This window comes from Pseudonaja textilis, chromosome Z (genome assembly GCF_049901715.1).
Source record: "Pseudonaja textilis isolate UNSWEBS1 chromosome Z, rPseTex1.2, whole genome shotgun sequence".
NCBI classification, from domain to species: domain Eukaryota; kingdom Metazoa; phylum Chordata; class Lepidosauria; order Squamata; family Elapidae; genus Pseudonaja; species Pseudonaja textilis.
In genome coordinates this window covers 124,913,423-124,925,329 of record NC_142008.1, presented here as the reverse complement: position 1 = coordinate 124,925,329, position 11,907 = coordinate 124,913,423, and the positions used below count along the sequence as shown (strand labels likewise).

At 45.4% G+C, this 11,907-nt stretch overlaps 1 protein-coding gene across 3 annotated transcripts; it reads left to right on the top strand.

The window, feature by feature from the left end:
- Positions 1-1,449: 1,449 nt before the first annotated feature.
- Positions 1,450-10,767, top strand: ATP1B2 (ATPase Na+/K+ transporting subunit beta 2). Of its 3 annotated transcripts, none has more exons than XM_087916438.1 (6): positions 1,450-1,652; positions 2,894-2,950; positions 3,116-3,136; positions 4,649-4,678; positions 5,389-5,487; positions 8,666-10,767. In XM_087916438.1, exons 1-6 carry the CDS (start codon positions 1,476-1,478, stop codon positions 8,828-8,830), a joined length of 549 nt encoding a protein of 182 aa, XP_087772564.1. In that variant the 5' UTR covers positions 1,450-1,475; the 3' UTR covers positions 8,831-10,767. The 3 variants fall into 3 exon arrangements, with proteins under 3 accessions (XP_087772564.1, XP_087772563.1, XP_087772565.1); XM_087916437.1 differs by having other exon boundaries at positions 4,646-4,678; XM_087916439.1 differs by lacking the exons at positions 3,116-3,136; positions 4,649-4,678.
- Positions 10,768-11,907: the final 1,140 nt, after the last annotated feature.

Here is an 11,907-nt window from a genome sequence, read left to right as displayed (position 1 = left end):
AATCTGGCAGAGAAATCTTACAATAACTAAATCTGTGTCTTATAAAGAGAACTTAAATTAAAAGGAAACGAGGAGGCAGAATTTTACTCGATCTGGAATAGGTGGTGCGATTGGCTAGAACGTAAAAAAAAAAACGAAAAGAGAAATCAAGGGGGGAAAACGAATTTATGAAACAGATTATGATACATACAATAACAAACAGGAATTGTTAATGTTAGTCTTAGACTCCCTCGTCCTTTAAACAATTAATAGAAGGAATTCACCGGTAAAAATAGATAAGTATAATCCAACAACAAACATTAATAACAAAACATTATGTTTGATAAAACACAAATAACAGAGAACCTATAGGAATCAAGAAATAACTGCCACAGAATATAATCTAGGAAATATTTAACTCACTGTCAAATGTGTCAAAGGAAAGCTTGATTAGTTTTAGCACAGAGATTATTGTGATGTTTGTCTGTAGGAATCTTTGCCTTTTGAGTTTGTATATTTGTATATTTTAACTTTTTCTATTTAATAAAGTTTATTTTTTTAAAAAAAAAAGTGCTTTAGGGAAAGGAAACTTTTATATGTCCACCCAACTGTAGCGACTATGGGCAGTTCACAAAATTGAATCTCAATAAAACGAATCAAGAACAGCAATTAAAAAATACTCATACAGCAACAGTTGAGGAAACCATGGTTTGTGGCCTAGCAAATGCCCCTCTGTCCTAACCCAACCCACCCTTAGCCAAACCACGGCGCAGCCTGGCCCGTTTGCTATGGGGCTCATTGACCCTGATTTTGAAGAGAAAGGAAAGAAAGGATAGGAGAAAAGGGAAAGGAGAAAAAGGAAAGGAAAGGGAAAGAGAAAAAGAAAGAAGGAGGAGAGGAGAGGAAAGAAAGGGGAAGAAAAGGAAATGAGAAAAAGGAAAGGAAATGAGAAAAAGGAAAGGAAATGAGAAAAAGGAAAAGAAATGAAGAAGGGAGGAGAAAGAAAGAAAAGGAACGAAAGGGGAAGGGTAGGAGGAAAAGGAAAGGAAAGAAAGAAGGGAAGGAGAGAAAGGAAAGGGAAAGAGAAAAAGAGAAGGAAGAGAGGAAAGGAAAAAGGGGAAGAGAAGGAAAGGAGAAAAAGGAAAGAAGGGAAGGAGAAAAGGAAAGGAAATGAAGAAGGAAGGAAAGGAAGAAGGGAAGAAAAGGAAAAGAAAGGAAGAAGGAAGAGAAGGGAAGGAAGAAAAGGAAGGGAAAGGGAAAAAGAAACAAGGAGATGAAAGGAAAGGAAAGGAAGAAGGGAAGGGGAAGGAAAGGAGAAAAAGGAAAGGAAAGGAAAAGAAGGGAAGAGAAGAGAAGGAAAAGAAGGGAAAAAAGGAAAAAGGAAACCTCAAAGAAGCTACCTGGATCTTCACCACCACCAAATCTCCCCTCCTCTCTCTCTCTCTCTCTTTCTCTCTTTCTCTCTGCCAGCCTACAATGATTCTCGGCAAGTGGCCATGAACGAATTCTGCCAGCCTGGCCGTTACAACGAACAACCGGACAACGGAGTGTTGAACTACCCCAAGAGGGCCTGCCAGTTCAACCGCACGATGTTGAGAGACTGTTCGGGACTCAACGACTCGACTTACGGCTACCAGGAGGGACAGCCCTGCGTCTTGGTCAAAATGAACCGGGTGGGTTGAGGGAGAATGGGGAGAGGGTCTCCATAAGAGCGGAGGAGTAGGGAGGAGACGAAAGAAGCAATTGGGGTTGGGGACATTGCAAAAGGGGCTTCTTAAAATGGCTTCCTGGCCAATTCAGGTAGTCCTCGATTTGCGACCAAAATTGAACCACAACTTAATGTCGCCAAGCCAGGCATCTTACGGCCGTTCTTGCCTCGCTGGCCCAGTGGAATCTTACTTTAGTAACACCGTCGTTAAGTGAATCTGGTTTTCTCCCGTTGACTTTGCTTGTCAGAAGGATCGCGTGACCTCGGGATGCTCCGACCGCCATAAATACGAGTCAGTTGCCAGTTTTGATCAGGGGTGCTGCAATGTCCATTAAGTGTAAAAATCCACCGAGAACCAAGTGGCGATCCTAAACCAAAGTTTGTGGCCCCTAGAGGATGGGTGGACTTCAACTCCCAACTCCCAGCAAGGATTGACTAGAATTCAGCCCGGATAGGACAAAAAGAACAAAAATATCGCCGTTTTTTGTTTTGTTTTTGTTTTTAATGTGGATAACTTTCTTAGTAGATAGTGGGAATGCGGTCGACGTAAAATAACCTGACTTCAGCAAAGTGGGGGAAAATGACAAGGTAAATGACGAAGTAAACGAATAAACGAGTTTAAAAGTTGGCTAAATGGCATGATGATTAAATAGGAAACTGATCTGCCAGCTGGGGGATTATGGGAGTTGGAGTCAGGGGTGGGCTCCAAAAAAAATTTTTTAGCAGCCGGCTTTCTGCTCGGTTGCTGGGTGGGTGTGGCCTAGTGGCTTCCTGCACCGTGGCAGGGTGTGGTGTGTGTTGTTTTCACCCTCCCCAGGCTGTGGAGGCTTTCTTGGAGCCTCCAGGAAGGTGAAAACAGCCTCCCCGGGCTCCGGAGGCCAGAATTGGGTTCGTTTCCAGCCTTCCGGAGCCTGCAGGAGGCCCATTTTTCGCCCTCTCCAAGCCACTGAGCAGGCCCTGTATTTACCTGGCATCGAAAATGGGCCATTTGGGGAGGGGGTGGATAGGGTGAGAGAGGAGGGGTGGGCGGGGCCGGCCAGGGGTGGAATTTATGGGTTTGCCAAAGCGGCAATTAAAATGGATTTTTAAAAAAATTTAACAACCGGTTCGCTCTAACCAGTGTGAACCGTTTTGCAGCCCGCCCATCCTCCATCCATCCGCCGAGTTTGAGAAACGTTGTCCTAAATAACTTCCTTTCCTTTGTAGATCATCAACTTCTACGCAGGGAACAACCTGCCCATGAACATCTCCTGCACGGCCAAGGTAAAAAAGACCCCACCCACCCCGTCCCCGGTCCCCCTCCCCAATTTCTCTGTCTTCTACTCCATCTCTTGTCGGTTTTGTTCTTGGTGCTCACACCTTTTATCTACTCACTCTGTGCGCCTCTCCTGGTCTGTCTCCTGCAAAACCCTTATTCTCTGCGGACAGAGACCGAAGTCCGCGCGGGAGGTAAGAGCTACCTTGGAGGATCGTAAGATGGCCACTTCTTCCTCGCCCACTAGTAGTTGGCTTAATAGTTGCTTTTTAGGATGGTCATAATATAGACTGTGCCTTGCTTCAGGAGGCAGCCATAGAACAGAGGACCCAGGCTCTAGGAAAGGAGAACGCTGCGCTGATGACGTTACCTAGTTGGGTCGCGAAACGTCTGCAAGAAAATAACCCAGTTCAGAGAGCACCAAGGATCCCTCGATCCTGCACTTCCTTCTCTTCTTCCTCTTCCTCCTTCTCCTGCGCCTCCTCCCTCTCCACAATCCCTCCTCCCTTCTAGCACTGATGATGTTACCTAGTTGGGTCATGAAACGTCTGCAACAACCCATCTCACAGAGTACCAAGGACCCTCAGTCTTCCTCTTCCCCCTCCTCCTCTCCACAACCTCTCCTCCCTTCTAGCACTGATGATGTTTCCTAGTTTGATCATGAAACGTCTGCAAGAAAACAACCAAACATAGAAGGCCCCAACGATCCCCCTCCCTCCTCCTCCTCCTCCTCCCTCCTCTTCTCCTCAAATGCTCCTCCCTTCTAGCACTGAGGATGTTACCTAGTTGGGTCATGAAACATCTGCAAGAAAATCCCCCAAGCTCAGAGCAAACAAGGACCTCCACAATCCATCCTTCCTTCCTTCCTTCCTTCCTTCCTTCCTTCCTTCCTTCCTTCCTTCCTTCCTTCCTTCCCTTTATTCCTTCTCCTTTCTCTTCCTCCTCCTCCTCCTCTCCCCAAACCCTCCTCCCTTCTAGCACTGATGATATTACCTAGTTGGGCCACGAAACGTCTGCAAGAAAACTGCCCAACTCAGAGACCACCGAGGACCCCCTCCTGTCCAGTCTCTCTCCTAGTTCTTTGCCCTGTTAGCCCCCCCTTCTTCTTCTCCCTCGCACCCCAACACGTTTCCTTTTCCTTCCTGCCGAGTCCGTCTTCTCACGAGCATCTTCCTTCCTTTGGGGGAGACCAAGTCGCCTGCTTGGGCAGGGGGTTGGACTAGATGACCTATAAGGTCCCTTCTGATTCTCATTAATCTGAACCTGAATCTGAAATAAGGGTGAATCCTGCACAAACCTTTCTCTTTGGCTGTCTTCTGAAGTGGCCCCTGCAGCTTCCGCGCCTGCTTCTTTGAAGGGGTCGGGGGGAACAGGAATTCTGCTTGACATTTGACCCTCCTCCCCACGGCCACAAATGTCTCATAGCTTCCCGCGCCCACATGAGCTGCCTCTTTCAAAATCTAGAATCTCCATCTTCAGCCAAACTTTGCAACAGTTTTTTCCCTCCGCTCGCACCCCAAACTGTACAGGGGAGCACCCCTCCATAAATCAGACCTTACTCATTTCTCTTTCTTTATTAACCCGCTCCTTTGTTTGATCAACTCATCCGTCCGTCTGTCCATCGCTCGCGCCTGTCCCTTCCGCCTGGTTTGCATGTTTGCGTCCTGTCGTGTCTTTTTTCTTCGCCGTTTTCCCACCGTCAGAAGAAGGAAAGGAGCCACGAAGATGAAATCGTTGTAAGAATCCCAGAGGGAGGGAAAGGCAGGGGGCTTCATTTGGGCGGGGGGTGGCATTGTAGGAGAATCTAAGGTCTGTTGGGCCGGTGTTGGGAGTTTAAAAGATGCAAGCCTCCAGGAACGAGAAGAAGTTGAAAAACTTACAATCTATGGTAGTTTGTTTGGGGTATGTGCAGGCAATATGCATTTATAAGCAGAGGTGGGTTTCAAAAACTTTTAACAACCGGTTCTCTGCCCGGCTGCTGGGTGGGCATGGACTAACCTGCCTCCTGTACCATGATGGGGGGATTTTTTCCCTCCCCAGACTCCGGAGGCTTTCCTCAAGCCTCAGGGAGGGCGAAAACGGGCTGTCCGGACTCCGGAGGCTCTCTGGAAGCCGGAAACAGGCCCGTTTTCCAGGAGACCCGTTTTTGCCCTCGCCAAGCTTCTGTGCGCGCCCTGCACTTACGTGGCATCCAAAATGGGCCACGTGGAGATTTCTGGGAGGGGCGAAGTGGGATGATATTTGCTGGTTAGCCGAACGGGCCATAAAATTAACAACCAGGTCAGATGAACCGGTGTGAACCAGTAGCAGCCTCATTCCTGCCTTTCAGGTAAATAAAAAATAATTGAAGATGCACGGGCTTTTTTTTATTTTATTTTTTTGGCCGGGGAGGGGCAAAGTTTGGGCTATCCTTTGATACACCCTCCCTCCTTTTTCACCTTCCCAGAAAGAGGAAGACATACAGAAGTTGGGAGAAATGGCCATGTTCCCTGCTGACGGGAACATCGATCTCATGTACTTCCCGTATTACGGAAAAAAGGTGCACGTGAGTATCGATTCTTTCCCGGCGAGGTGCAATGCTGGGAAATTCCCAGGTTTTTGCTTCACGGGAGGCTGTGCGCAGAGGTGTTTTATTTTACCCAGGTTAATAATTTTGCCATCCTGGTTTGTTTTTCTTCTTTTCAACCCAGTTCATTCTTTGCAGCCACCGCGGATTAACCCCCCTCCCTCGGAGAAAGAGATTGGATAAGGAGAAAAAAAAAATACAATGTAGATTTGGACAAAAGGCTTGAAATGGACGCAGAACAGAGCTGTTTTAATTCTGTGAAGTTCAAAACTTTTTTCAGAGGCTTTAGCGTCCTCTTGAGCTGCATTCAGCAATTTTTTTTACAGGTTTCAGACAAAGTTTGGCCGATTTCTTCTTAAAAAAATCTCCATGGACTTCAAATCCCAGAATTCCCCAGCTAAATTTCCCTCTTTTTTTGGACTCTAGATAGTGAAAAAAAAGACTTTCTCAAAATCAGAAAACTTTTAAGATAGGTGGAATCCCCCAAACAGCAGATCAAATTTCCATTTAATTCTCATGCCATCTAGTTCACATTTAACTCATTGGTTAAGTTATCATGGTTTTTTTGTTCGCTTTTCTGCAGTCAAGGTATGTCAACTGCATTCCCACCATCTATTCAGAAAATTTACCCTACCCACAAAATTGAGGAAGGTAGTCTATCCACATTTGTTCCTATTTTAAATTCTAATCCCTTATTTTAAATCCAGGATGTTGTGGGTGTGGGATTAGATCAAGGTTTGGTGTAACGCTTTTCAACCTTGGATGGACTTCCAATTCCTAGAATTCCCCAGCCCACAGATCAATTTTCCATTTAATTGTCATTGTCAGGATTCCGGCAGTTACCCCTCAATTAAATCATGAGTCTCGAGTTCGAAAGGATTTATTGAGAGTTAACATGCAGGCACTGCCTGGGTGTAGCCGACTCTGAGGCACAGAATTCATTGTCACCCTTGACCCTGGTTCCATCCCCCCCCCGGGTGTATCATAATTCATATTCTCCAATTGGACACCTCCATAGCCCAGAGTCATCAATCACGCACTCCAATTAGAATTTTGCCCTGGAAGAAACTTCAGTCTCCTAGTTACTATCTTTGAAAACTATTTATGGAATGCGCTTTCAGTTTCCAAGTGGCCGCACTGCTCATTCAAACCCCTCCCGCCCCTTCCCTTTCTGTTGGCAACTTTAAAAAGACCAGATAAATATTTTATGAATTGACAGTCATGCCATCTAGCTCGCATTTAACTCGTTGGTTAAGTTATCACGGGGTTAGTTCGTTTTTTTACTTTGCTGAAGTCAAGGTATATTACATGGCCTACATTCCCACCGTCTATTAAGAAAGTCATTCAGTTTTGGGGAGGAATTCTGGGAGTTGGAAGTCCATGTGTCTTAACATTGACAAGATTGGGAAACCTTGATCTTCAGTCTCTTGAGTTCAATCTACAACATGGTGAATCCAGAGGTAGAGAAGGATGTAGGATAAAAATTTCATCCAAAGGAAACAAGTAATGAGCCCTTCAACTCCTTACATATAAATGTACAAATGAAACAAAGGCCATTTTTAAAAAGCTGCCTATACATTTGGCACAGAAAAGGCCCGTGATTTATAATAATAACGGAACAGAATAATGGAGCCGGAAGGAACCTTGGAGGTCTTCTAGTCCAACCCCCTGCTCAAACAGGAAGGCCCTATACCATTTCAGACAAAATGGCCGCCCGATCTCTTCTTCAAAACCTCCTGTGATGGAGCCCACACAACTTCCGGTGGAAAGCAGTTCCACTGGTGAATTGTCCTCCCTGTTAGGAAGTTTCTCCTGAATTCCAGGTTGCTTCTCTCCTGGATTAGTTTCCATGGAAACTCTGCAAGGAAAGAAACAACCTGGAATTAAGGGGAAATTTATGGTGCTTTTCCCTCAAATATTGGAAGACTGCTGCCACGGCACCCCAGTCCTTCTTTTCATTAAAGTGGACATACCGGATTCCTGCAAATTCCATACCATTCTTCCTATGTTTTAGTCTTTTTTGCTGCCTGTGGAGAAGAGAACAAGAGTTGGAAGGGACCTTGTAGGTCATCTAGTCCAGCCCCCTGCTCAGGCACGAGACCCTATCCCATTCCAGACAAATGGGTGTCCAGTCTCTTCTTGAAAACTTCCACTGTTGGAGCACCCACAACTTCTGTTCCACTGATTAATTAAAAGAATAACAGAGTTGGGAACAGGGATCTTGGAGGTCATCTAGTCCAACCCCCTTCTCCAGCAGGAAAGCATGCACTACCCCAAACAAAGGGTTGTCCAATATTCTTTTGGGGGGCGGGGGGATCTCCACAACTTCTGAGGGCAAGTTGTTCCTCTGGTGAATTCTCCTAAGAGGAAGTTTCTCCTTAGTTACTTCTCTCCTTGATGAGTTTCCGCCTGTTCTTTCTTCTCCCGCCTTCTTCGGGTGTTTTGGAGAATCAGTGGACTCCACTCTTGTTTGAGGGAAGCCCCACACAGAGATTGGACTCCCATCTGTCAGAAATGGTGTAGGGTCTCCTGCTTGGGCAGGCGGGTTGGACTAGATGACCTACAAGGTCCCTTCCAACTCTGTTAATCTGTTGAGGATGGATCTTGTTGTTGATGGAGATTGTGGGAGCTTCATCCCTGGAGGCTTTCAAGAAGAGATTGGACTCCCATCTGTCCGAAATGGTGTAGGGTCTCCTGCTTGGGCAGGGGGGTTGGACTAGATGACCTACAAGATCCCTTCCAACTCTGTTAATCTATTTTGAGGATGGATCTTGTTGTTGATGGAGATTGTGGGAGCTTCATCCCTGGTTGCTTTCAAGAAGAAACCAAACTGCCATCTGTCAGAAATGGAGTGCGGTCTCCTGCTTGGGCGGGGCGTTGGACTAGATGACCTCCAAGGTCCCTTCCAACTCTGATTATCTGTTAGGAAGAGACGAGGGGGAGACGTCTCTCTCTTCATCTGCTTCGAGACTTCTGATACATAGATAGAAAAAGAAAAAAAAACGTGACTTTGTCCTAACTTTTTTCTCTTTTTTTCTTTTTTCGTACATCTTCGGATGCTTGAAGGGGGAAAAAAAAGGTATCGTTTTTCCTTTTAAATTTCTGTTTTGTTTCCTTCCCCTCCCCACCCCCAAAAAAATATTCCACCCCCTTTCAGGTCAACTACACCCAGCCGGTGGTGGCCATCAAATTCCTCAACCTGACTTTCAACCAAGACCACAATGTGGAGTGCAAGATGAACGCTGCTAACATTGCCACCAATGACGAGAGAGACAAATTCGCTGGCCGGGTGGCTTTTAAAATCCGCGTCAACAAAGAGTGAAGCTGTCAACACCCCCCCACCCCCAAATCCCAATCCCGTCCCACCCACCACCCACCTCTTCCTCCTTCCTCTCCTGGATCCCTACGCACTTTCCCAAACAGAATCCCTGTGTGGCTCTTTGCAACCCTTACTCACAGCTTACAACGAGGAGCAGATCCGAAGTTGAGGGAAGTTTGGAAGGGAGGGGGGCGCGGGGATAGAAGGAGGATGGATGGATGGATTTGGGGGGAGGTACCCCTTGGTCGCTGCTGCTCATCTAGTTAGACTGATTCTGTCAGAAATGGGTGTAGGGTCTCCTGCTTGGGCAGGGGGTTGGACTAGATGACCTACAAGGTCCCCTCCAACTCTGATTATCTGTTATCTCTCTCTGTCTCTCACTAACCTTTGCCGTTAGACAATCCCACCTCTCTCCTTGACCCGAGAATGAAGGGTTTGCTCCCACCTTATCTTCTTATAGCCCCCCCCCCCCAAATACCTGGTGACACCCCCTCCCCCGATCGATTCTAATATCCCGATGGAGGGTGTTTTGCAAGGAGAAAGCTCGGTGCTTTTGGACTCTCTTGCAGCTCTCTCTGTCTTCCCCCTGGAGATGTTTCCCAATATAATAATAAATGTATATAGATATTTTTATATATATATATATATAAAGTATATATTAAAAAATAGAAGGTACCACGGAACCGGGGTATTTTCCTGCATGGATCGTGGCTGAAAGAGGGTAGCCAGGGTTACTGGTTAGCCCCCACTGGGAACACCAACCCTCCCCAGAGCTTGTGGCCATCATGACAGAGGAGGAAGAGGAGGAGGAGGCAGCTGGAGTGGGGGTTGATGGGGACGGCCCCATTGATTTTGGGAGGGCTACACTTCCTGCCCAGTTTACGTGACCCCCGTGCGTCTCAGCCAAGACATCTTGAAGATGGGTGGACTTCAACTCCCAGAATTCCCTGACCAGGCTGTGCTGTCAAGGGTTATTTTATTTTATTTTTCCCCACTTTGTGCTGAAGTCAAGGTATACGACGTCCACCGCTTTCCTGCCATTTATAAAAAAGTTATATCACATCCATCACATTCCCGCTATTTATTAGTTACATGACGTCCACTGCGTTCCCATCATATTAAAGTTATAGGACATTCCACCGCATCCCCTCCATCTATTAGAAAAAGTTATATTTGCATCTACCACGTTCTCATCCTCTATTAAAAAAAATTATATGACGTTACCGCATTCCCACCAGTTACAGTGGTAAATACGGTAGATGTCGCACCAGATGCGCCAAACTTACCTAATTGGACGGGAAATTTTGGGAGCTCTAATCCACCCATCTTCAAGGCGTGCCTGAGGTTGAGAAAAGCTCTACTGGGGGTGGAGGTGCAAAATCATGCTTAATTTTGCACGAGGCTAGTCCTCAAGAACAAACACACAGAAATGTCTAAGGAACTGGCTTGGCCTTCCGAAATCCTTCCCTGGGCTAGGAGTGCAGTCCCACAAATGCAGCGGCTTATGAGCATGGCGGCTGTCATACGACGACAGCCCTGGCGTGTGGACTCTTTGCAAAATTTAATCACCACGGCACCTGCGAATGCGGTTTGTTGGTTTTTAATTTCCAATCCTGCATTTCCGCTTTCCTGTTCTTTTCACCTCTCCTAGGATCTTGGCACAAGCCATCCTGTATTCATTAGTGTGCAGTTGTTTTAATCTGTTGTGATAGTGGCACCTTGCACTAAGATAATATAAGTGAAATCCCGGTTTCCACGGGAGGGGGGTGGGGGGGAAATTGCTGACCGAACTAATGATGATTTCTTTTCAGCCAAGGTTAATTCATGGTTGGAGTTGTTTTGCTTTCTCTAGAAGTTCTCCTGCGACATCTGTTTTCTCTATCTTGGTTTGGCAAATAAAATACAAAAAAAACCCCATGTGTTTTAAACAAAACAGAAAATAGCAATGGAGGTTTTGGGTTGTTGTTTTTTTTTTAACTTTCTTTGCATTTTATTTTCATGGTAATATTAAAAAAAACGTCCTCCCTTTATACAGTTTAAAGATGCACCTTTGAAGAAACATGTATGTATGAATGGCACTCATAACTTTAAAACTCCTCCGCTTTTTAACTCTCTTGATTATTATTATTATTGTTTTTGGTCTTGGTTTTTATTTGCAGAATTATTTAATTGCCTGTATCAGATTTACTGTGAAAGAAGAGAAATAAAACTTTAAAAAAAGCAAAAACTCCTAATCTTGTCTTTTTATTTATATATATAAATTTTTATTTATTTATTTATATATATATATAGCAAAGCGTGTAGAGAGGAACACAAATGGGGAATTTCAGCTTTCGTGAAATACAAAACAGAATGTATATTAATAATCTTGTTTTTACGAAAGCACTAGCTCAATACCCACGCTTCGCTACGAAACCACGTGCTGGGGCTTCGTTTTTGGGATGGAAAATAAAGGGAAAAAGTTCTGCCTCTGCCTACCAGTATCCATCGTTATTCATCTGGCTAGCACCCTATCAGTGTGGGAGAGAGTTGAGGGCTGTTTGTAAACTGAAACAGTATTTGCTGTGTGAGCAAAGAGACAGCAAGGAGCCTGGGCGTGGCTTAGCTCAACTGTTCTGTACTAAAGCTGCTTGTTGCTCTGTAAGTGAAAGTGAAACTCCTCTCTGTTTGTGTTTTGCATTTGGAGCAGATTTCTTTTCAGGTGGGGAGGGAGAGTAGAACTCCTTAGCATCAAAGCATGTTAATAATAATAATAATAATAATAATAATATAGGAAATACTCTAAATGCTCTGATGGTCATTTGGAAAAATCCTTAGTGAACCCCTAGAAGCCAAGAGGAACATAGGTGCCAAATTTCAAGTTTGCAGGCTTTACGGTTGTGGAGATTTTGTGATGATGCGTGAGGGGCATTTCGCTTTTATGCAGGGGTGGGATTCTACCAGTTCGCACCTATTCGCTAGAACTGGTTGTTAACTTTCTAAGCAGTTCGGAGAACCGGATGTTAGAAGAAATTACAGGGCTAATCCTGTAAGGAAGGCAGGAAGGAAACATTCTGGTGTTGCTTACAAGAAACTACCTC